Raw genomic sequence first — 25792 nt, forward strand, 5'->3', positions numbered from 1 at the left:
TAACAATAAAATTCCGGGTAACTATGATGGAAAAATTTGCAATACTAGCTATCCGACTATGATTATTACTGATAACTACTGTATACGTGCTTCTACATACTTAGTACGATCCCTTTGCCCATTTAATTATATGAACCATCAGATTATTACATTGTATTTACCGCTGGCTGGTACTTGTTGTCAGTAATAGTTACAGCATACCCACCTGCTACATACTAAGCTAAGTAATTGCCGTATTTTGAAGTAAAGTGCTACCGAGCATCCATTTCTCTCCTGTTTCAGTGTAATGCAGATCACTTATGCATATGCCACGAGGCAGCTAGAATATGAAAATGGAAAGTAACCGGACTGTTTATTTCATTTCCGAGGCTCCCATTACCACCTGCTGTGCTTCATCTCCTGTTGGCAGAACTGAGAGTCACGGCCAAGATTACTTTTGGCCATTAAAGTTAGAATATTATGTGGACACAGCACACACACACACACGCATACCTTTTACTTTCCTTCGTCACCATGTTTACTAGTCTGCCTATTTTCCCAGTCAGGCACCAAAGAGAGGCATGGATTAGAATGTAAATCCATTAGGACTCAGATAAAAGAGGCCTGTAATGTATTCATTAGTTTTATTTAAATTGAGGGGTGTTGCTCTCTATCTCTCTCTCTCTCTGTTTCCCTCTCTCTCTCTCTGCCTTCTCTTGGGTATCTATTCATGGAAACTCTTGCTTCCCCACTGTTTGATCCATGACAGTATCAGACATTAGGGTTAGACCAATATATCTGTTTGCTCATACATTAGGCTAGTATTGGCCTTTTATTACATATCAGATGTCGGCCAGTCAGTGTCATCCACCTCTGTTACGATGGAGGCTCCTCCCTGACCACAGCTACATAAAGTAGCATGCATGAAGTAAAGTGTGTGAAATCTGCAATGAAATTTTATTTTCTTTGCACGCGTTTAAAGGCAGTAATGTATCCCAGAGTTTCTCTACCCACCACATCAATAGGTGTGGTGGGTCACCCTGCCTTAGAGAGCTGCTAACCTGAAAGGAATTTCATTAGTCTGAGTTTCAGTGGAGAGTTTTAGTGTCCCATGATGGTCTAAAAATGAGGCTTTTCCAACCTGACAAGAATACAATTCTGGGGGAAACACTGAATACTTGCTCATATTTAAAGATATGGAATATCGGCACAAAATATCGGCGATTGGCAGCTTCAGTACAGAAATATCGGTATGCTTCAAATACCCATTTCAATCAAACCCTATCAGACATTACTTTGGTTTTCAGACTTTTAAGAGGTGGAGCGAGGTTGCTGTAATTGTCCCCTCACTGCTGAAGCCTCTCTCTGATGAGGCCTGAAGCTGTCACGCCATGGCAGAGCAGCGCTAACTGCGACACTCCACACGCTGCTGGCAAAGACGAAGGGCCCGTGTTGAACAAAGCTGTAATTACACCATCGTACAAATAGCTTAGCCAGCTTCCGATTTAATCAGCCAGCCCTGCAGAACGGCCCCCCACTGAGCGCGCCTGCTTACCCGTGTGTGTGTGTGTGTGTGTGTGTGTGTGTGTGTGTAAATGTGTGGACATCTTTCAGAACATCTAAACACATCCTCCGTCTCATTAGCATGACAGCTATTTAAAGTGGGCCCTTTCATTTACGCATGAAAAAGTAAATGGGTTGCATATGTTCACGTTCTATTTTTTTTTTCTGGGTTGTTGTTGTTTTTTTGTTTTTTTCTTGCTTGTTTAGTTTGGACATATTGGTTGCGTGCATTTCACAAAGCCCCATTGTTGGTTCAGCAGCTGTTTTCTGTCAATTTTTTTTTCTTTTTTCCAGCAGTTACTATGCCAGCGTAAGGTACCGGAGTAGAAACATGCCCAGTGTAGTGATTCATGTATGTGGGAGGGAAATATGTGACGCTGCCCGCTGTTGCAGAGTGGAATGGAAGAAGGGATGCTGAAAGGATTCTACTAATCAAGATGTGACTCTTACATCCAGGATATAGACCGCTCTGTTTCTGTCTTTTTTTCCTGTCCGGATGTACCTTAGCTGGACTGGAAGGAACAAATCCGACCCGGTGACACACTGTAAAATGCAGTGTAGAGGCCAGTAGAGGCTGCCAGTCTTCTTGGTGATGGTCTTGTTTGTTTACAATAATCATACTAATGTCTCAAAATTGATGTGGTAATGATTGATATTATAATACTACATGTAGCACCTTTAACCCGTTGACTCATGTAACCTGGTTTTGGGTCGACACGTGAACATCATAATTGGGTAACCTGGTTAAGATGCCTGATTTACTCCCATATTAAACCGGTTACTGTGGCATGGAAACATCTTAATCTTTTCACTTTTGGTTTTCACAGTCTGTACAGACTCAAATGTCAACAAAAAACATGGCGGTTAGCAGTACTTGCTATTATTGGGATGATCATTTCTTTACTGGCTATTAGAAGTAAGCTACTGCTCAGTCAAAGAGGGAGGGGGGATATTCTGTTAACAGGTTTATTCATGGTAACAGGGAGACTCAATCACTGGGTATCAAAGTTCCATGTAAACAGCTTAACCTGAATAAGACCTTAACGGGAGTATGGGCGATAGTGGGGCTACTCCCTCTATATAAACATAGCCAAAGTAGAAAAAGCTGTCTTGTCTAATCCCTCGCTCAGACTGTACTCTCACTATGCCCATTGGCACTGATCTGCACACACTGGGGGGGGGGGGGGGGGGTTGAGGACTGAAGGCGAGCATCCAGATCAACACTTCGCAAAACTTCAGCCTTTACTACTTTGTAAAGTGGAAATGGAATGCTGTGCCGAGGTAATTTTAGCAGCAGGAGGGGAGTTTACTATACACCGCGCATTGTAATCTCTCCTCTTAAAGCTCCAGTCTGTAACATGTGTTTCTTTCTTCTTTGTCCAAGACTTGCCAATGGGAGCTATTGGAGGCTTTTATTTTCAGCTTATAAGGCATTGGCAGTTATTACACCAGATTAAAGCCAAGATATTTTGGCACGGGTACACTTGTGTCTGTATACCTGGCTATCTGCATGCATATGGTTGTTTGAGTCAGCTGGCTTTGCGATACATTTTGTCTACATATGTGTCAAGGCCTCAGCCCCTCAGTGTATCCTGTGTGTGTGTGTGTGTGTGTGTGTGTGTGTGTGTGTGTGTGTGTAGGGTGGGAGGAGGGGGGGGGGGGGGGGGGGGGGGGGTGTTGGCTGTGCTGTTTTAATGGGCCTCAGTGGGTGTCTGGTTCACACATGTGCCACACGTTTGATCCCATCTCTGGAAGGTCCGCAGCTACAACCTGCCCTCCCTGCATGGGAATGGATTTACTTACTCATGCTTTGCTTAAACAAAAACACACGCACACACACACACACACACCAGGGCATCCGTGGGTTTTTACAAAGTGTGAAAGTCTCAAAGCCGCAAGAGGCAACTTCGCACTTCGGGGGAACCAAGTGGCAGCAGGAGATAACTTTGAATTTTAAAAAAAAACCTGATATCCTATAAGGTGACATCAGTAAATTGAATATCTTTTTAGTGTCCCCAGCCATCGTTGGGGAGTATATAGGTGTATTTTAGGTGTATCTTTCCATAAAAACCTTGCACTTGGATTCACACTAGTACAATCAACAATACATCTGCAAAATCTGCTATAGTTAATTTATGGTTGATTTTAAATTTGGAAATCCAAATGATTTTGGATGTGGGCGTTCCAACAAGTAAAACGCGCAAAGAACGCTTTCAAGCTGAAGCAACACAAGCCCGTTCTCCCGATATGCCCTGAACACAGCAGAAAAACAGAAAAAAGTAAACAAGGAAGTGTGTGAGCAGCACTAAAAAAATGTCAAATGGACCATTATAATTGTTCAGTCACAGCTATTTAAAGACATAACTACAGTGTGAGTGTTATTGTGCTGAAAGGACGTGTTTTAATCGCTTTTTGGGTTCAACTGTTGGGCATTGTGTTTGTTCTGTGTGAGTGTGTATTGGAGAGCAGTAAGGAACAAAAAGCGCTACAGTGGAGCAAGTCATGAAATCTCCAATCGTCATGATGGCAAAAACTAGGAAAAGGTTGAAAATATTCAGAATTATCCTTTAACAGTTAATTTCCTGGTGTCCTTTTTCCTATTCTTCCCATTTCTAGTTTCACAACTTTAAGTAGCTTTGTATAATCAGAAATCTTTGTTTCTTTGTTTTGGTTTTTAAATTGGTCTTAAAAAGTCTTAAATTTGTCTTTGCAAAACTTGCAGATACCCTGCGCATAGAGGGAGAGAAAATGATTCAGACTGTTCAGATGTTCATTGATAATTTTCTAAAGCTGTTACAAAGCAGATCCCTCAGTGCATGAGTAATCACTGAATAGCAATATTGTAATTGGTGCTTAGTTATAAGCAAAAGAGTCACTCATTATAGGATTTGTTACTACACATTTTATTGGCCTAGCTCGCGTGTGTGTTGTCAGAAAGACGATGTGTGCTTAGCCAAGTCTAGATTGTCCTAGTGCATTAGTTTGGGAGACAGAGCTGTTAAGGAAAACTGGTTTCCAAATCCACTGTGGAACGCAGTGCTGGACTGGGTTCAACTTGGCTGATTAATGCATCAGGTACCAAATACAATGCAGCTCTTGTGGTGAGGAGATGCTTTCTCTGCACGGCATTCGCTCAGTGGACATACAGTTTTTTTGTTGTGTTTTTTTTGCCTTGGCCAGATTGTTAGCTTTCTGACTGGGAAAAGACCTGAATGTCTAAAACCAGACCAATATGATGAAATCTTCACTTTGAGTCACCGCAAATACAATCCATCCTGTAAATCTGTTAATGGATTTTTTCAATTCAATGTGTTAATTTACACTATGAGAGTATATTTTAAATAGCAGGCTACTTTATTTCATTCATGTTCAGTTCTGTCACAACCTTTTTTTGCATTGGTGTGGGTATTTGAAACCTTCACTCTCATGCATGATTGACTCATATGACTAATCATTGGCATGGTTAGTCATGGCCAACAATTGGTTCGTTGTCAGAGGTTACTTTGTTTGGAGTGAAACCCAAGCATTTAGTGTATGTAGAGGCTGTTGCCTTTTTGCTTCGGGGGCAAGCTATCAATCAAGGCTAGTGTCTTGAATTGCATGGGATTACGTGTTGAGGCCACCAACATTGTTTTAGTTTTTTTGGGGTCATTTTTCCATTTGAAAGCATGAATTTAGAAGCTTTAGAATGAAACTTAGCACGTCAGTCAACAAGCACTTGAATCATGAATGCATGGGCTACATGTTTGACTTCATCCTGGACAGTTTCCTCATACTATTCACCCTTTGTTAAAGTAATAATTTGTGACATTTTCACATATAAATGTCAATTTTGCTACTTGCTATCACCAACTGATATAACACAATTCAACCTATAGCCAGTTTTACATTTGCTGTTCTAAACAACCAGTGTTTAGTCGGTCTTTCCTGTGAAAAATCCTCTGGCGCACAGGAAGTGATGTGTTTTATGTTTCCACTTTGTTTGGAATAAATAGAAGAAGAACTGGGTAGTTAGCATGAGCAGCGATCATCACCATGTCTGAACAAAGAAAAGAGCGCTACCTACAGAATCTCAAAACTTCATCAACAGAAAATTCAAGGAAAAAGACGTCACAGTACTGGACTGGACTGTTTGATTGACAGGTGATCTCTGGGAAGTGCAGTGCAGAAACACCACAGCAATGAGCACTGAGCAACAAAGATGGAGACTAAATGAAAAACAGAAGAATCTCTCCATTACCACAAATTCACTATATAGTCAATGATGTTAAAGTTGTTTCCTTTTGGTTAGGTGCATTTAGCTCTCAGACTGATGATGCATTTGCCTGCGCTGTGCGTGGTTAGAAATATTTGTTGCAGGCACGACAAAGAGGCCCTCTTACACAACTCCCACTGCACATGTGCTTAACAACCACAACAACTCTGTTTGCTCTGGGCCAGTGCAGCATGGTCAGATGGAGCGGGGCCTCGCCATTACATCAGACAGAGATTTTAAAAAGCGTGTAATTGGACTCATTAAAGAGCCCATTTTGGACAGGAGCAGCTCCTTCCCCCACCAGTTGTAAAGAGCGCTCTCGCTCTCTCTCTCTCTCGCTGTCTCAGGCACTCAGACGCTTTTGTCTGGCTGTGTTCACTCCTTCCTGCCATTCCCAGCAGTGACCTGCCTCTTACTTACTCCCGACCCCTGGCTTCTTTGGCGCTGGTTACAACACACAGCTTTTCCCACACACTCGAAGCGGCAGACAATGTCCGTCTTAGTTCCGAGGGGCAGCCTCCCAACTTTGTGTCCAGAAATTCAAACTGTAATCCTCCTCCTTGTGTTTTCATACAGCCTTCCTCATCCTCAGTCAGATCACTACCCACTCCGCGCTTGTCAGCACTGGTATTTTGGTATGTTTCTCAGGCCGAGGCTGGGAAACATACGTTCCCTGATATTTCCAGACTGCCCTGCTGTGGGCAGACAGCTCATGTCACATTTGTTATTTTCTCATTCAGGCTGCATTTTACAACTTCAACTTGTGGATTGTATTTTCCTGTTACATCCTTTCCATTGTTTTGCTAGGTTTCTCCTCCCTTAATGGCATATTTCATGTGTTTCAAGATGCTACGATGTTTACATTGCCATACAATTTGTCAGCTCCAGTTTGGTTTTAAAGTTGTACTTGGTCTTCAGCTGTCCAAACATTATAGCATTGTTCACAAGGGGGCACAAAGTGTTTAAGCAGAGCTGATACCTTTTTACTAGTCATCTCCATCGGGAGAGTGGACTGGTGTCGACCACTGGTGTGTCAGCAGTTGAAGCCTGGGACCAAAAAAAAAAAGTCAGCTACGTTAGATTAATCTCCAAACCCACTAGGTGTATTTCTGATCAATTGTTAGCATAAACAGTCTTTAGTTTTACCATTAGCAATATGCTAACATTATGCGTCATATCCACAGTGGCACTTCCTTGACAGTCAAAGTGTTTGTTTGCTGTGTCTGCTAGCTAACACCAGCATTACGTGACTTAAGCTGGTTAAAACTGCTACTTAAAACTAGTTCATTGTACATAATTAGACCTTGTTGGTTTGGATATAAATGTGACATAGCTAACTGCTAACATTAGCTAACATTATGGACCAAGTTGGTTTGGAGGTAAATATAACATAGAAGACTGCTAACATTATGGACCAAGTTGTTTTGGAGATAAATATAACATAGCAGACTGCTAACATTAGCTAACATTATGGACCAAGTTGTTTTGGAGATAAATATAACATAGCAGACTGCTAACATTAGCTAACATTATGGACCAAGTTGTTTTGGAGATAAATATAACATAGCTAACTGCTAACATGAGCTAAGATTATGAGTCTAGTTGGTTTGGAGATAATATAGCATAGCTGATGGCTAACATTAACTAACATTATGGGTCTAGTTGGTTTGGAGATAAATATAGCACAGCTGACTGCTAACAGTTAATTTTTGGACCTAGTTGGTTTGGAGATAGGTATCACATAGCTGACTGCTAACATTAGCTAACATAATGGATTTAAATGTTATTTAAATCTATTCCTTTCAATGTTAAGCAACCGTCCCTCTCCCAGTATCAGATGACATATAATGCTACAGCACTGCGCCCTGCCCTGTTTTCCAGACCTCTTATTTGCCTCCCACTTTATTTACATCTTCAACAGGTCCAGTGCCTCCAGCAAGTAACCTCTGAGCCATCGTGGCTCGGTCCCACCCTGCCTGACCTCTGCCTCACACTAGCTTCCGTGCCTTATTTTCACAGCTTTGTTGACTCAACTGTAAGATTGATAGGCATAGGCTAACAGTGGATGTGTTAAAGGATAGGGCACTTTTCCTGGTCTTTCTGTTTTTTATCTCCGCCTTGATTTGCAGACATTAGTTTATGTTTTGAAGTGGAAGTCCCAGGTTAATCCCATGTTCGTGCGCTGTGCCGACGGCATGACCGGGCCCCTGGAACTGCATCTGGACTGCAGTCAGCCTCCTCTGCAGCAGCCATCCACATGAATCCATTTAAGTTTGAGCTGGGAGATGCAGCTTTAGATCGGAGAATGGCATTATGTCAGCATTCTGCAAACCCCCTGCTGGATCTGGAGGAGTTTGTATTTGCAGGGCTACTAGCCCCTTGCTTGTTATTCTTCTCTGTCGAGGAATTCATGTTTGTCAATTTGATCACGTGGTCTGTGGTGCATCTCAGCGTGGGTTTGGCTCTGTTTGCCCTTGAAGCTCCTCATGAAGTATTCTCTCGCTTCATGGCTTTTGTCCCTCAGCAGTGGGAGTTAACGCTCCTGCCCGGCCCCTATGGTTACTGTGTGGTGAGGTGGTTGGGGGAAGGGAGGGAATGGAGATTAGCAATGTTATGGATGGTGGAGTGGAGGGGGGGGCAGTCCAGCTGTGAGGGTAATTAAGGCAAACAAAGGGAAGAATTAGTTTTCCTTTGGAGAATCAGCCTAGTCATGCAGCCCCACACTCTGATAGGACAGTAGTTTCCCCCCCCCCTTCATATACATTTCAATGGCAAAATTGGTCTCATATTTCTCTAACTGGCATTTAAAAGGTTTTGAGAAGTCTTAGATTCACCCTGATGAAACTTGCAGTAGCCTGTTCTCAGTGTTTTGAATGCATTGTTATGCGTGTTCGTTTCATACAAGTAAACAGAGTAAATGGAGAAGAGCTCCTTGGCCCGCATTTGTTCTCTTGTTCGTTGCCTGGCAACAGCAGCGGTAAATGTACATCCACCACTTGAGACCCAACTCCCACCGTCTGCATCCAAATACCTCAGACTGCATGAAGAGTCTGTCACTCACTGAGGAGCATCTCGTCATCCACAGGGTTTAGGAGGGCTGCCTCCAGCTCTATAAGGGGAAACAGTCCTCCTCCAGGGCCAGGCCTGCTTCCTCCGGGCTTCCTGACATCCTCGCTAGGGCTGGGTAGAAATATCAAAACACGAATACAGAGCAAGCTTATTTTTAGGTGCTGGAGAAAAGCGAATCTATGTGTGTTTGTGCGTTTGCGTGTAAGGCTTTTTGCAAGGCTTAGGTGAATTACGGTAGGCACTGTTTAGGCAGATCTTTAAGAGCCCTGCATAAGGGAAATGCAGTGTGCGCCCGTACACCAGGCAATATGGTAGAAGTCACACAAGCATGAGCCAGCTCTAGGTTGGTGCACTGTACATCCACATACCAGGAAGCAGCTCCTGATTCTCTAACTATAGTCAGCGCAGTTAAATAGTTTGTTTTCTTAGTTCCACCAACACTTACCACAGTGCTTTGGTGTTAACAGGTGGAGTTTTTAAAGGCAATGTAGTTTTGAAGTATGGAGGCCCCATTTGACCAAACTTCTTTTGTCAGTAACAGTGGCAGGCCTTAAGCAAGCACCAGCAAATCTCAAAGCAGATGTTTGGATGCACTTCAGATCTTAAAAGATAAAGGAGCGACATGAACTCAGTAAAACCAACATCATCTGAAAGCTTTGACATGCGGTATTAAAATACTATGGTAACACTATGGTTTTCTAACAGCCCCCAGTTAAATCTGAATACTAGTATGTGTACACTACAGCACACAAATGTCTGCATTGTTTACATTTCAGTTGGCTAATAAAGAGGACTGGAAATACTAAAATCATATTAATGATGATAAAATCGTATCAATAATGCACATAATCAAGTATTACAAAACTAAAAAGATACACTGTTTTTATAAATTCACTGCAGATGTTTTCTGATAGTGTGAAGTACCGTATCATGACCTATAATATCAGTATTTTAGTAGTACAGTGTTGTGATATCGATGACTGCTTTGTTTAATAAGCTGTTTGTATGTTATTGGGTGATGAAACCAAACCAGATCAAAATATTTATCTGTAATCTTGACGATGTCACCATGTACTGATTTGCTGTCTTTCCCTTTCTTATGTTGCCTCAGGTACATGTACTGGACAGACTGGGGTGAAATCCCAAAGATTGAGCGAGCGGGTATGGACGGGACGAATCGCGCGATGATAATCGATACAGACATCTACTGGCCGAACGGGCTGACGCTGGACTACAGCCTGCAGAAGCTCTACTGGGCTGACGCCAAGTACAACTTCATCCACCGTTCCAGCTTGGATGGCTCCGCAAGGTACGATACCTCAATTAATGCTTAATGCTTCGTCTAGTGATTTTGAATCGTGCGCTGTTGTGACCCAATAGTCTGCAGATTTTCATTCCAGCCAAACACTACAGCAGCTGATTTCTCTGATTAGTCGGAACTTGGAAATTTTAGGTTTCTTCTTGGAATTCTGTGTTGAACGGCCGTTCCATTGCATTTTTAGCTGAGACCAGAAGCTAGTATAAGTCACTGTGTTGGTCGGTCCCAAAAATGTCAAAGAACTGGAATACAGAGAGACAAGAACTATAAGTTTCTCTAGCAGCCACGCTGGTGCTTTAGCTCACTTGGTGGGCAGCGGACTTTCATGCAGGTGTCTCAGGTTGTAATCCTGGGCTTGGCAAATCAGGCTTTTGTATTTGGATTCACAGAGCCAAATAGGCCCCAGCTTATCACGAATTACGAGCTTGTTCCTAGTAGGAAATCCGAATTTCAGACTCTCCATCGTCTCTGGAACGCAGCAGAAGAACTCGCTCTCTGGTCGAAGATGTGCCGATCGATAAAATCAGCCGCTGTAGTGTTTGGTAGGAATGAAAACCTGCAGGCTTTTGGGTCACTACGGCACAAGGTTAAAAACCACCGGCTTAGTCGATGTCAAGTCAACTAAACCCTATTGCTATTGGTTGCGTAATTTGTTGTTACGTGCATGTTTCCAGGGAGGTGGTGGTCAAAGGAGATCTCCCCCACCCCTTCGCCCTGACTCTGCACGAGGACACCCTCTTCTGGACCGACTGGAACACCCACTCCATCCACTCCTGCAAGAAGCAGACAGGAGAGGACCGACGCAAGGTCCACTCCGACATCTTCTCACCCATGGACATCCACGTCTTCAGCCCCAAGAGACAACCCGCATGTAAGCTTCACGCCCTCATGGCCAATGACAGCTGCTGTTTTACATGACTGACAGGCAGCGTTAATGCCAACCTCTATAAAGTTGACCATTTTCATGCCAAAAAAATGACAGGTATTCAGTGTTTTCCTACAGAATTTTTTAGCATTTAGATTACCATGGGACACTAAAACTCTCCACTGAAACCCATAATAATGAAATTTGTTTAGGGTTAGCAGCTCTTCAAAGCAGGAAATGCCTAGACAATAGCAGGGAAACACTGGGACTTTTATGTATCTGTGGTCAGGGAGGAACCTCCATCGTATCAAAGGCGACACTGACCGACTGATACCCGATATTTGCTCAGAGGCCAATATCGGCCCCATATATTGGTCTAACCCTAGCTGGAATCCTTGAAACTATTCAGTGTTAAGATCAGGTTATTCATATTCTCAGGCAGGATGTCTCTAGTTTGGCAGCCTCAGTAGCCAACAGGGTTCCTGCACAAATCTGGAAAGTCATCAAGCTGCTATCAGGATCCATTATTTTCATCACAATTTTTACCAAAATCTTTGAATCCTGGGAAAAAGGTCTGGGAAAAAGTATGGAATGTTAAAATTAAAAAGTAGCAGAAACCCTGAACCAAGACAGTGTGGCTTTGCATTGTAAAGCATATTTCTCTTTATGGTGTCCTTTCCAAGTCTAGGTTCCTTAAAACAGTCTCTCCTTATGTCTTTTTGTCTTTTTAAGATGTGCCTGAAACAATAGATGAAGTGCTGTGGAAATTTGTTTAGCGGCACTCTGCAGCACAGTAGCTGGTCACCTTTTCCCTGCCTCTGTGATCACGACACACAATGGAGTCCCTGTTCTGTTCCCTGAGATTGTATGCAGAGAATTTCTCGGCGAGCAGAGAGAGGCGTGCCACTCGGTCACGACCCTTCTCCTTTGCATCCCATACCCGTCCCACATGGTTCACGCCGGGTCCTTCAGGTGGCAGACAGACACATTCTCCAGGCAGATGTGAATAACAATGAGATGGGAATATCAAAAGGCTTTGTGGTCTCCTCTGGTTTTTTTGTCTACGATGTTGTACGCAAGCCAGTGACATGCCAAATGTGTCGATGTGCGTAATTTTAAAGACTCCAGATTGCCTGACTAATAGCAAGGGTTTGATGGATATGGGTTTTTAAAGGCTGATACTGATATTTTTGAATCAAAGCTGCCAAGTTTGTGTCTATGGTTGGTTACATTTTCATGCCAAAACATTACAAGTATTCAGTGTTTCCCCATATCAGAGGTGAATGACACTGACCAGCCAATATTTTTTTAAAAATGGCACTATTAACTTTTTTTCTTAAGATCACTGGTGCACTGATTTCAAAACGTTAGCAGCACCCACCATTTTTTTGGGGCACACCAACATAAATTAAATTTTGCCATGCTTCACTAAACTTTGAACAGTTGGGACCCAGTCATGAATTGTGTTTTACCAGTAATCTCAATGCCACATACTACAGTAAACACAGTACCTATTTTCTTCCTCAAACCATAGACAGGAGAATTCATTCACCCATTCTTCTTGAAAATTGTACTGTTTTTTCCTCCTCCTACATGGGCATTGTCGTTTTTTGTAAAATATGAGTCAATTCGCTTCACGTTAATGTTAAGTTTAAGTTTGTTGAATGCTATGTAGTCAGGTCGCACAGATCAAATTTTGGTTGCATATGCGAATAAAATGGTCGCACTTTAGAGCCGTGTATTATGTGACACTTTTTTGACGTTATTTTCCGGCAGTAACCAGCCCTTGCTCTGTGAAGAACGGAGGTTGCTCCCACCTTTGCCTGCTGTCACCGGTGAAGCCCTACTACCAGTGTGCCTGTCCCACCGGAGTCCAGCTGCTGGAAGACGGCAAGACCTGCCGAGACGGTGAGGCCACCGTCACACTACTCAATGTTCCCTCTGAGGCTGGGGACACACAGACTTTTGACATCAGGACCATCATCAGAAAAAACATTAATGTTAGCTAGGCTAGTACCTTACATTAATTGACAGGGGTTCCCAAATTATTATCCCTACATGATTAGCATTAATTCTAATCATTAATATAATTCTTTAATATATCACTTCTGCCTCACCTCACTGTAAACTGGGCTCTCATTGGCTACTGGTGGCATCTGTTCTTGAAAGAATCTGTAATCCTCACTTTTCATTTCAAGACCCATCCAGATGTCGGGTCGTAAATCTCACATATTTGATATGATCGGGGCGGCTCAGATCAGTATGTGAGTCGATCGGTGGTTCAGATTGAACCTGTGAACTCCTCACACTACCAGATAATCAGAGCGGTCCATCGGTCCTCACCAAGCCTACGATCAGAGTTTCCCCTCCTGATTGTTGGGATGGATAAATGTGGTGTTAGTCAACCCATTAATCCACTAGTGTGTCCCCAGCCTAAGCCAGTGTTGTCCAGTCCTGTGCCATGTAAGAGAAGGTTGTGGTCACACTTTATTTAGATAGTCCAATGTAGATACTCAACTTCCTATAAAGTGACTATAATATGTCACTAAGAAGTCTTCAAGTCATACTCATAATTAGTCTGGGCTAGGCTTAATCTTAGGGTTGGGGTTAATGTTAGAAATAGGGTCAGGTTAGTGTTAGGTTTAGGTTTAAAAATGGGGTTGGGTTTAAGGCTAAGGTCAGGGTTAGGGTTACACAGTCTGTGGAGATGCAACAAAAATGGGCAAGTGACACTTTGTTGAACTTTTTGCCACCTCATAGTATCAGCATTTGAATGTCCAAATAAAGTGTTACCCATGTTTTCATTCCAACCAAATATTACAGCAACTGATTTCACTGATTAGTTCCTCCCTCTCTGGCTGAAGGTGTATTAATCGGTGCGATCAGCTACTGTAGTGATTGATCGGAATGAAAAACTGCACACTGTATACAAGGTTCCTACACAAGGTCTGGCAAGTCAAGAGATATATGGAAAAAGAATTTCTTTATTTTCCAGAAACTGGGTTGAAAAACTCTCTCAGCAAACCATTTCTCATTATCTTGAGTTAGGCATAGGAGACACGAGTGGAAAAGGAGAGGGATCCAAATATTTCCTGAACTGCGTCAGTGAAAGACATACAAGTTGAGATTTTCTATTATTTTCAGGAAGAAAAAAAAACCTCTTGTGTAACCGTTTACAAGAATTCTGCCCAACGTCCAGATTGAATTCATTAGTGTGCGATGCTGTTCAATCCGTGCTTTGTATTCATGCAGCAAGAGAGCATTTCATCTGAAACCTGGCTTGTTGGAAAGCCTTCAGTAACTCAACAGCTTTTCTCCTTGCCATTTCTGAATTGTTCCAAACCTTATGTATCCTTCTTCAAGCTCTGTTTTGCTCATTGCTGCTCTTCCTTTGTTTGCCTATTGTAGTATTTAGAGTCTCAGCTGGCTGCTACCAAGGTAGTGCTCCCTCTCTCCATCTCATCCTATCTCTGGGCGGTCCGAGCAGCTGAAGGTGGTGCAGGCTGACCTGCGGTTGCCATGGCAACTCCACTTTATCACTGGGCGAGCTGTTTGAATGGCAGCCCCGGACATTTCTCCCTCTCCCCTCTCCCCTCTCCCCTCCCCTCCTTCCTCCTTCTCCCTCTCAACCTCTTTTATTTACATTTTTTGGTTCAGTTCCCCCAGTCAACAGAGCAAGGGAGGAGAGAAGGCGGGGAAGCTTTTGTTGAGGAAGGGATCACATGCTCCCCCTGCAGACAATGCCCCCTTTCACTGCCTGGTTTTAACTATTTCAGCAGGGTTGGTGGTTTTTCCATTTCCAATCCTACCCCTTAAATCAGAGGCTGTCCAGTGGTTGCGGCAGGGTGAGACGTGGGCACAGCCTGACCCAAAGGGTTGACACGAGGGTTACATCTATTGTTAGGCCCAAGCCACGTCTCTCCTCCCCTGGGACCCAAATGTGACCTGACCCCTCCTCCGCCCATTCCACCCCCCCCACCAGACAATGTTAAGTTGGGATATTAAAGCTTTGCTAGAGAGTTGCTAATTTGTCACCGCCTTTGTGCGCCGTCGCCACACAACCTCTTTGGCTTGACCCAGTGAACAGATGATTTGCATTCAGGGAGTTTAAGTGGCTGCCCTGCACTCTCACTTTCTAGCATGGCTATTGCTGCTAATCATGTAGCTCAGCCACCTATCAAACCGTACTCAGGATATATAATCAGAATTTTCTGTGTTGTTGACAACATGGCTCCCCCTCTCTCGTTTGGCCACTCCCCCCAAAGAAGAAAATAATAAAATTACCCTTAAACATCAGAGTTAACTCATAATACAGTAGGTCATTTAAGGCAGAGTTTTTATTAGGGTAGCCAGAGAAAATCATTGACCTGTTCGTTCCAGACAAGGTAAAATTCCTGGGGACCTGAGGTAAATATGACCATTCATCAGACCTCCCCTGGTAATAGTAACACCGTCCAGAGAGGGCTTTTGTCTGTTATGTCCTAATGTTCTTTTGCTCCTCCAGGTGCCACTCAGATGCTCCTCTTGGCACGGCGAACGGACCTGCGCCGCATCTCGCTGGACACGCCGGACTTCACCGACATCATCCTGCAGGCGGACGACATCCGCCACGCCATCGCCATCGACTACGACCCGGTGGACGGACACATCTATTGGACGGATGACGAGGTGAAGGCCATCCGCCGCTCCCTCCTGGACGGCAGCGACTCCCAGTTCGTGGTCACCTCTCAAGTCAACCACCCCGATGGCATCGCCGTAGACTGGATTGCCCGAAACCTCTACTGGACCGATACCGGCACCGACCGCATCGAGGTGACGCGGCTCAACGGCACCATGCGCAAGATCCTGATTTCCGAAGACCTGGACGAGCCCAGAGCCATCGTACTGGACCCGGTGGCAGGGTGAGCATGGCGTCTGATTATTTGTGTTTTCCAAAAGCACACTGAGTAGCCAGATGAAGAGAACAAGTAGCCAGTTAGGGGAAAAGTAACTCTGTTGGGGAAAATGTTCTGATGAAGAATCTTTATTTTGGTGTCTCTTCATGCATTCTGACACAAAATAATACATCTAAATGTGAATGTGTTTACTTCAAAAACTATATAATTTCCTGTCCAATTTCATTATTGTTAAAACAAACTAATAGATCAAGTGCAACCACTGTATTAAAGCCATGATTGACAGGTATAGAAGACAGGAGTTACAAATGTAACCTACGCTAATGTAACACACTGGAACAATAAAATGAAAAGCTGACAGTCTGTGTGTCGGGCAAAAACACACCTTAACTGTGATGTAACTTCAAAGTACCACAGCATGTTATGGGTTATTGCTTAATTTATCGTCCTTGCCAATTGCCAACACAGTGTGTGTCGTTTCAAATCAAATTGACGAATAGTGGCAATGTGTGAGTCCTTGGGTGGGATTGCACTCATGTTGTGAGTGTTGGTCAATTTTACACATCTCTGACAACTGAAAACTGTCAAGTTACTGTCAAGCATACACCATTACAAACACATAAAATCATAAGTTTGCTTTGTTTTCTCTGTTGGAATCCAACAAGAGCACAGTCTGTATATCCTGCATTGGCACAGCGCTAAAACAAAGGGAAACCAAGATTAGATTTAGGAGAATATCCCGCAAAAAAACAAAAAGGGGCAGAAAAAAAATAGCTGCCTGGAAAGGAGTCAGTGATCAGCTATCAGTCTGGCAACCAATGCTTGTGAAAACACTGGACTAGTGATCTGAGGTTTAGTGGTTTTCTTTAGTGTGTTATGTTTAGATATATTTACTCTTGGTCTACAGAACAATATATTGCTGTTCTCTGCATGTTTTGTTCAGTGTTTTATCAAATGTCTTTGGTCAGAGTTTGAACCGTTCACATTAGACGATTGAAAACTGCACGCCAGAGAATGGCATCACTAAAACAGGCTAGGTAGTGATTTCATGCCTTTCCAAGTCTTCCCATGTTCCTGCCAAACCAGACCATTTCATAAGAAGACAAGCACATGGGGACATGCCAGCACCATGACACCAGGCAAGATTTAGTGTTGTGGTATCGGGGCTGATTAGCTATTAGTTGTTATAAGACTCGCCTGACTGCAATCAGGTGACTGGTATGTTGGCAGGTATGGTCTCATCCAACCACAGCGCCTTGCAGGTCCTGGAAGTGGTGAGGCCTTGTGGTAACATTGTAGCTCCATCTCAGCCATGACTCAGGGAGGCAGGACGACTGGTTACCTCATCTTTGTCACGCTCCCGCTCTCCGTTTGGCAGCCGTCGAGCCCGGTGCCAGGCCGCCGAGCTCCAGCTGGATGAGCCGGATGAGTCAGGAACTGACATCTGTTCACCGAGTCTTATCATCCTCCCATTTTGTCCTCCGTCTCCCTCCTTCCATATACCACACAGTTATAGTTGGCATTCTTCTCGCGCTCCGCCACCAGTTCCAAGGAAGTTTGTCATTTACACTGCTGATGTTTATCTCTGTTTTGCATTTCAGCTTGGCATGCATGAGACGTTTTCTAAAGAGTAGGAGAGACTTCAGACAGGAGATGTGGGATGGTTGATTTGGCCTTTTATGGTGAAAGCGCTCTCTCTTCAAATGATTTACACCAGTGGTTCTCAACTATGTGCCATGGTAATCTGACAGTCCTTTTTATTCCAACCAAAAACTACAGCAGCAGATTTCATTTGCACACCTTCGACCAGAGAGGAGGAACTAATCAGTGAAACCAGCTGCTGTGTAATATTTGGTTGGAATAGAAACTTGCCAATTTTGGGCCTTGATGGCAGCTAGCTGAGAACCGCTGATTTACACAACAAGCCATGTAGCGATTCTTTCTTTTTCTCTTCCTGCTGCATCAGGTACATGTATTGGACGGACTGGGGAGAGGTGCCAAAGATCGAGCGGGCCGATCTGGATGGAACGGAGCGCGTTGTCATGGTCAACACCTCGCTGGGCTGGCCCAACGGCCTAGCACTGGACTACGACGAACGCAAGATCTACTGGGGAGACGCCAAGACCGATAAGATCGAGGTTGGGCTTTTTTTTGTTATTTGCCTATTTGGCACGGCTTTTACATTCTGCCTGCATGAGTGTGCGCCCGGGAGTTGACTGAACCGGTTCAAGTCGGAGGCCTGGGTAGCGCGAGTCTTGCACTTGGCCTCTTCAAAGCAGTGCTCCCTGCTGGGTTCATGCCTGCCGCTCACTGGGATGGTTAAGTGTACAACATGCCCTCCCACCATGGGGGTCACTGTGCCAAAAGGCCACGGATGTCAGTCAGAGGACACACTTGATCTCGGTTGTCACATTTGTTTTGAAAACGATGACACCGCAGTTAATCAGATTGTCGTGGAAGCCAGGGGTTCTAGGTGATAACAGGGTATCTGTTGGCCCATGAAATATTGAAATTTAAGACCTTAAAAAGCATTCAAATGTCATAAATGCGGTTATTAGAAGTGTTTTTCACCATTTTAAGCAGGTTGGAAATTAAGGCAAACAAAATAAGACAAAATGCCATGAAGTGTGTAGTTTCACCAAAAGATGTGTTGAGCAGTGTTGGTTTGATTTTCTTATGTTGCATTACCTTACTTACACTTCCAGTTGGTCACAGTAAGTTTGACCCACATGCATGTCCACTCTTAGATTAATACAGGACAGGGTGAATACAATACGACAAACATGTTGGACTTCAGGGCATTTAATTTGCTGTTGTCCTTTGTCTGATTTTTGCTGGTTTTTAACTTTTTCAAATTAAATTCCAGGTAGCATTAAAAATGTCTCACATTTGGCTTTCTGAAACCTGCAGATACCCTGCCAGTGCAATCACCTACTGTAGTGTTTTGTTGAAATGAAAACCGGTGGACTGTTGAGTCACGATGGCACATGATCGAAAACCGCTCGCGTAGCCAATGGCAAGTCAGCCACTCCCTATGCTATTGGTTGTGACGGAAATAGGCTGTTTCGCCAGCTTTTATTTCCTCATTTTGGTTGTTAAGTTTAAATCCAGTTCCAGGTGGCGTTAAACGGTCTTAAAAAGTCTTAAATTTGGCTTTCCGACACCTGCAGATAGCCTGGACAAACCACTCCTCCCCTTGCCTCAGGTGTAGCCTTCCACGGTGTTCTTCAGAGCCCGGCTTTATCAAGCCGCCGGCAGCTTCCGCTTCTGCCGGGCGAGACGTGCTCCGAATAAAACACACACCTTCTCATTCACTTTCCCCACCAACGTTTTCCCGGCTGATCCTGGGATTTGAACCGGCGACCTTCTGCTCCCAAGCCCGCTTCTCTAACCTCTAATGTAAACTCGGGAACTATCCCCTCAGTAATTGGTTATTTCATTATAGACTATATTTGATTTTCTCATTTGCCCTTATGTTTTATCAGCTGTAAAATATGAGCGGTGGAAGTGTGTTTATTTTGACCTTTTTAGAGAGCTGATTTTACCTGGAAAAGAAAAAAAAACTGTAATAGATTCCCGAGCCCCGAGTTCGGCGCGCCAGTGTTCCCTCTCACTCTGACAATTGCCAATCAAAACAGCTTGCCGTCGGTTCTGGAGCATGTCAGTCATCCGGGGGCTGTTTAATTTTCCCCCGGGCCGCGAGGCCCACATCATCTGCTCGGCCCCACATCAAAGCCACTCGCTTCTCAGAAAGTGATTGTTAAATGTCGGCACTTTAAGGGGTGTTGACAGTCAGGCCGGCGACAAAATTAGGGCCCTGTTGACCGGCAGGATTCGGTGCAGATGTAGCGCGCGCAGGGGGTAAAAGACTTCGCCGCTTTTACCTTGAATTGGAAAAACTCACCGCTCCTTTTTGCGGCCCCTCTAACTTTCACTCCCGACATATGGAAATGACTTTTTTTTTTTTTTTCAAAACAAGTCTTTTCCAGAGAGGCTTTTTTTTTCTCTCATCCCTCTAGAGGACGCTGCGGTTGGCATCCTCACGCATATCGTCATGTTGCCCTGCTTTTTTATGCATTCTGCTGGTTTTCCTCTCCGGGTGGTGGCACAAACCCCCACCTGCCCCCCCATCCCCCCCACCCCCACCCTCAGAGAGCGGGAGGTTACTATCGCCCCAGGAATGGAGAGTGGGGATTGGGGGTGGGGGGTTGGTGGGGGTGCCGAGGCCAAGCTGGCCTTTCTCACTCAGGTTTAGAGGAGCGCTGGTTTTTGCGGCGAGATCCCACATCTGGTTCCGATTGCGGCCTCCACTCCAGCTGCGGTCTCCTCTGTTTAGAATAGACCCAGAATCTGAAACCCTCACCACACTGCGGTCACAACTCCCAAACCAGCGGAGACCTTTTGGCTGAGGCCATCTCGCTGAGGATGGAAACTTCATTTTATATTTATATACTGTGTGTGTGTGTGTGTGTGTGTGTGTGTGTGTGTGTGTGTAGAATGTTCTGAAAAATGGCTGCAGGCCATGTAAGAGCTGTTCTGGGCACAGCCAGTAGTATTACTCCACGCTGTGTTGATCAACTAATGGACTCAACACCCATTATAGGCTCGCTGTGTTTTTTGTTTTTTAATGTAGATTCCTCGCATCGCTCGCCTCCTTTGTCATTTGAGCTTCATGTCAATTCTCCACTTGTGAATTGAAACTTAGTTCTGTTTTGCACTGAAACATTGAGAGTGATCAAATCCGTCGGTATGTTTTAGGAACAGCACTACTAGAGAATTTGAGCCATTTCTTTTGCTCAGCTTTTGGGTCTGGTTAAGCTTCAATATTGAGGTGATTGAATCATTTTCTGATGCTGCGATTATTTCCTCCGCTGTCCTATGTTTTGTTACCAAGACAGTCCGGCTGCAGCAGTATGGCTCAACACATAGCCGTTTGGTCATTTGCAAAACATCTGCTCAGGAAATGATTTCATTTAGTGATTAGAGGCGCTGGATGGGATGACGCATTCCATTTTTCTCTAGTTTGTTTCAGTTTAAGTGAATGTGTCGTGTTGTAGCTTCTCTGATTGATTTTACACCTGTGGCCTTAAGCTGGGGGGGCGAGCGCTAGCGTTTAGTGTGGACTGTAGCCCCACTGCTGCACTTGGTGTCTATCCTACAGAATGGTTGCAGTGCAGTGACATAAATAAACCAAGCCCCAACTGTCAGTATGGTGACAGTCAATTGTGTTGAGACTGAAAGCACTCTGACAAACAGAGAAGCTCCGCAGGTCCTCAAAAAGTCTGAAAAAGTCTTAAGTTATCTAAATTTAAGGCCTTAAAAAGTATTAAAATGAGAGTTTCATTTTGATGCAACTGTAAAATTAGACTGCTATTGACAGATAAGACGAAATTATTAACATAACACATTAATACTGCTCCTCCTGTATTAATGGGGTTAATACAATATGTGTCTAACATCTAATTTCCTGGTGTCTTTTTTCGTATACCGTTCATTCAATTTCAGTTTAACTTTGTTAAACATAACTTTGTACTTCTGTTCAATCAGAAACCATAAGTTTTTTCCAGCTTTTTGTTTCTTTATTTTAGTTGCCTTTATATCCAATTCCACCTAGTGTTAAAAAGGCCTTAAAAAGTCTCAAATTTGGCTTTCTGAAAGCCGCTGATCCCCTCTGCTAGAACCCGAGCGGAGAAGTAAGATGTCAAAGTTACTCCATGTGAAGACGAGGAAATGTGGCAGCCATATGCGCCGTTGTTTGTTTGCTCCGGCTGTTGCTTCTAATTAGCGGCGCTGAGATGTACTGCCAGGTCGCCTGAGCTCTGCGGAGCGCGCTCGCATCCACAAGCGAGCGACACAATGTGGAAACTCAATCAGCCTTAGCTAACGTCACTGGGTTGACTGACAAGAAGCCCGGCCCGCCCCCCCATCCGCACCGCCGAGCAGGACGGGAACAGCTCCTCTGTTCGGTTGCTTCCAATTTTTAAAAAAGAAAACATCTCTGTAGCTGATTTTTATCACGTTTTAGATTCTACAGAGTATGTTTCACTGTGTGAGTCACTGAATTTTCTCAGCAGCCCATTGTCATTACAAGGCGTGTCTTGTTTTGGGTTTTTTTTACGTTTAGGCCCGATGTGCCGGGAACAGGCTGTACGTTGGATTTGTGGTGGAGTTTGAGAGTCGGGTTCTGGGTTTGGCCAGGTTTGCTAACGGAGCAGAACAGAGCAGAACTGTACAGCGCTCATGTGCCTATACATGACATTATACAACACCATAATTACATTTTTTTCTTTTCGATATCCATTTTGCTTCACTTCGCCAGCCTTGAAGCTTCTACAACGCACGCAGGCATTTTTGTCATTCCATGGCTACTTTTATCATTTCATAATACTCACAGAACCACTTGTCCACCTGCCCAACCCAGAATGCACCGTTTCAGACTCGACTGTTGTGGCAAAAATGAGCCGCTGTTCATCTTTGGGATCAAATGGGATCATAAACTGGATTACTGGGCTGATTTTGCTGTTGTTGTGACTTTATTTATTTTTCCTGGCACAACCAGCCCATTTGATCATTTACATATTGCAAAAGGTGATTCATAAAAGCGTGCCACACCTGCTCCTCTGCTGTTTACTTTTTAAATCCATTTCTTTTTAAATCCATTTCCAGGTAGTATTAGTAGTATTCCAGTAAGTGATTAATACTTTTTAAATCCAATTCCAGGCAGCTTTTAAAGAAGTTTTAAAAAGTCTTACATTTGGCTGTCTGAAATTTGTCTTTCTGTGTTTTTTGAGATACTGATGAGCCTGAAAACCGCTGTCGAGGCGCGTCCCCTTAACCCTCTCCTCTTCCTCTCTCTCTCTCTCTATCTCTCAGGTGATGGACATGGACGGGACGGGCCGACGGATCCTGGTGGAGGACAAGCTGCCTCACATCTTCGGCTTCACGCTGCTGGGAGACTACATCTACTGGACCGACTGGCAGCGGCGCAGCATCGAGCGCGTCCACAAGCGCAGCGCCGAGCGGGAGTTCATCATCGACCAGCTGCCCGACCTGATGGGCCTCAAGGCCACCTATGTGCACGAGGTCTTCGGTAAGTAGAGGATCTGGCACTAAGTGTGTAAATAGAGTTCCCACTGGTCACAGAATTTTGAGCTGTGTTTTCCAGACATGGAAAGTTAGGGAATTTGATCAATTCTCTGGGGAAGTCATGGAATTTTACTAACAGGTCACTTCACACTTGTTTGACACATTCATTGCATTAGCTTGTGGTTTTCAGCCCAACTGGAGCGGAAACCAGACTGTTCACGTCTTAAGAGAAACAACAATAACAAACCACAATGGACAAACATTTTTAAGTCATGGAAGCTTAGTTCTGGAAAGTCATGGAATTTTACATCAGAATGTCGGGAACCCTGGGAATCCCCAGCCCACTCGCACGTGTTAGGCTGGTGAAGGGTAAACTCACCTAAACTGTTTGGTTTACCCACCTTTTGATTTGCAGAATAGAGTTTTTTTTTATTCTATTTATAAAACTTAAATAGCACAGAATGGTAAGTAGCATGAAATCAGTGTACGTTTTAAGGTATTTTTAAAGGAGAAAACGCATAAACAAATGCTTTTCAATGAATTGATTTGTGTTCATATTGGTGGGTGTGATGCCTTATGATGACCATTGTCTGGAGGGCATAGGCAGTACCCACCTTTTTATATACCAGTATATATCTGTGTTTGACTCTGCACATTGAATATAGGTTTGTTCATCTTTTGTGTGCGTTGTGTACAAAATTGCTATGTCCACCTTGCCAAATCCCATATAAGGAGGTTTTGGCGTATGTTATATCCCTTTTTACAAGCATTTACTTGAAAATATTAGATGTTTAAATTCCTTGTTAAGATGCACCCTTGTATAGCAAGGGTAATGCATTGTTCAGTCCTGTAAGGTACAGGTAGTACAAGGTGGATTTCTATCCAGTCCTGCAGCCCTTTCTGTACCCGCACTATGGCTCCTGAATTCTAATGCTGGAGCAACTGTCTGTTGGTGATTTCTGTAGACAGTGCAGCCAAGTCTGGCTGGGAAATGGGGATAATGGCACATTAATATTTCAACACTTCAACTCAGCTGATGCAGGCTGCATCCAGACTGTTGTACACCCCCCCCCCCCTCCCCCCTCCCCCCTCCCCTCTCTCCTCTGCCTCCAAGATAATGATTATGAGGGCCACAGAGGGAATTTCTCTCCCCCCTTCTTACATTCCTCCTCACTTCTCTGTGCTAGGGATGTACACAAGTCCATTTTCTCATTTTCTCTATTCAGCACATGATCTAGGGTTTGACCAACACATTTTTGAATGCGTATATTTTTTCACTGTAGCTGCCGATAGACAATATTTTGTGCTGATATTCAGTATCTTTAAATTTGACCAGTTTCATGCCCAAACAGGTATTCGGTGTCTCCCCCAGAATTTTATTCTAGTCAGGGTGGAAAAGCCTCTGAAGCAGCATTCAGACCATCATGGGACAAAAGCCAAAGCCAAAGCCTGTATCGGAGCTTGTATAAATGTTGTCATGCTAGTTCAGCTAGGTGCTTCTTCCTCGCTGGTAGAAATGACTTACTTACTTAGTAAGTCATTTATCCTCGCTGGTAGAAATAGCTGGATGCATTTTGTTGTGGTGGAGCCATGCTGCCTTGCACTGAACAAGACTGGCCTATACTTTCTTAAGGTTTGTCCACGCTGGGCTTTAGTGTGGCTTTGATAAAGATATAACTGCTCGTGAAAGCAGCTAGCGGGTATGAGTAGAGAACAACACCAAAAGCTTTCTAGTGGCCGGTCTATACCATAGCTTTTGGTGTAAACAAACGAGACCATTGCTGAGTAGATTGGCAGTCGCTACACTGCATTTTACATTGTGAGCCACCGGGAAATCTGCTGGATTGCTTTACGGCACAAAACAGGAAGAGGTTCTGTTCTTTGACAGCAAATGGAGCTAAAGCTTTCAGAGTTTCTGGCAGCAGATGGTGGAAGGAGGGAAAGGCCGATGGAAAAATCACTTCCAACATGTTGATCCTCTTCAGGGAGAGGGGGCAGGAAGCAACAGGGCTTATGGGAAATGTAGTCTTAATGTGGAGAAACACTAGCACCAACAATACCAAGCAGAATGGCCAACAAATATTTGAATATTTGGTTTTTATGCCCCCCCTCCTCCTCCAGGTACGAACGACTGCGCGGAGAACAACGGCGGCTGCAGCCACCTCTGCCTGTACAAGCCGCAGGGCGTGCAGTGCGGCTGCCCCATTGGCCTGGAGCTGATCGCCGACATGCGGACGTGCATCGTGCCCGAGGCCTTCCTGCTGTTCTCCCGCCACACCGACATCCGCCGCATCTCCCTGGAGACCAACAACAACAACGTGGCCATCCCACTCACCGGCGTCAAGGAGGCGTCAGCGCTGGACTTCGACGTCACCGACAACCGCATCTACTGGACCGACATCACGCTGAAGGTGAAACGCAGAGAGAGGGAGGGTATCATTCTTGTGTGTGTGTGTGTGTGTGTGTGTGTGTACGCGCATACATACTCCGTAGCGCTCCTCCTGGTTGGCTCGCCGCCCACAGCATGGCTCAATAATGGGCTCCCATGAGACGCCAGCTTGGAAATAATTGATGGCGCTGTAGCCCCCGACCCCCTCTCCCCCGCCCCCTATTTTGCTTCCCTCCCTCCTCCCTTCAGAAAAAAAAAGCCACAGACTGTAAACCAGCTCTGTTGTTTTAGCTAAGGGAGATAATTATTTTGAAGGAATCCTATTTATAGATTTGCCTCATTTTGAATGTAGATGCACCAAGCGGTTAAAGGA

The 25792-nt window shown here is 44.3% G+C and overlaps 1 protein-coding gene across 1 annotated transcript in view; it reads left to right on the forward strand.

Annotated features, from left to right (window-relative positions):
* Positions 1-25792, forward strand: part of lrp6 (low density lipoprotein receptor-related protein 6) — a 51106-nt gene that overhangs the window by 8708 nt on the left and 16606 nt on the right. Inside the window, exons 3-9 of the mRNA XM_071915774.2 lie at positions 9978-10175; positions 10859-11055; positions 12826-12957; positions 15554-15950; positions 17911-18082; positions 22818-23034; positions 25152-25441. Coding sequence (XP_071771875.2) covers positions 9978-10175; positions 10859-11055; positions 12826-12957; positions 15554-15950; positions 17911-18082; positions 22818-23034; positions 25152-25441 — 1603 coding nt within the window. The remainder of the gene's footprint in view (positions 1-9977; positions 10176-10858; positions 11056-12825; positions 12958-15553; positions 15951-17910; positions 18083-22817; positions 23035-25151; positions 25442-25792) is intronic.

Source organism: Centroberyx gerrardi, chromosome 24, assembly GCF_048128805.1.
Source record: "Centroberyx gerrardi isolate f3 chromosome 24, fCenGer3.hap1.cur.20231027, whole genome shotgun sequence".
In the NCBI taxonomy this organism is placed as follows: Eukaryota; Metazoa; Chordata; class Actinopteri; order Beryciformes; family Berycidae; genus Centroberyx; species Centroberyx gerrardi.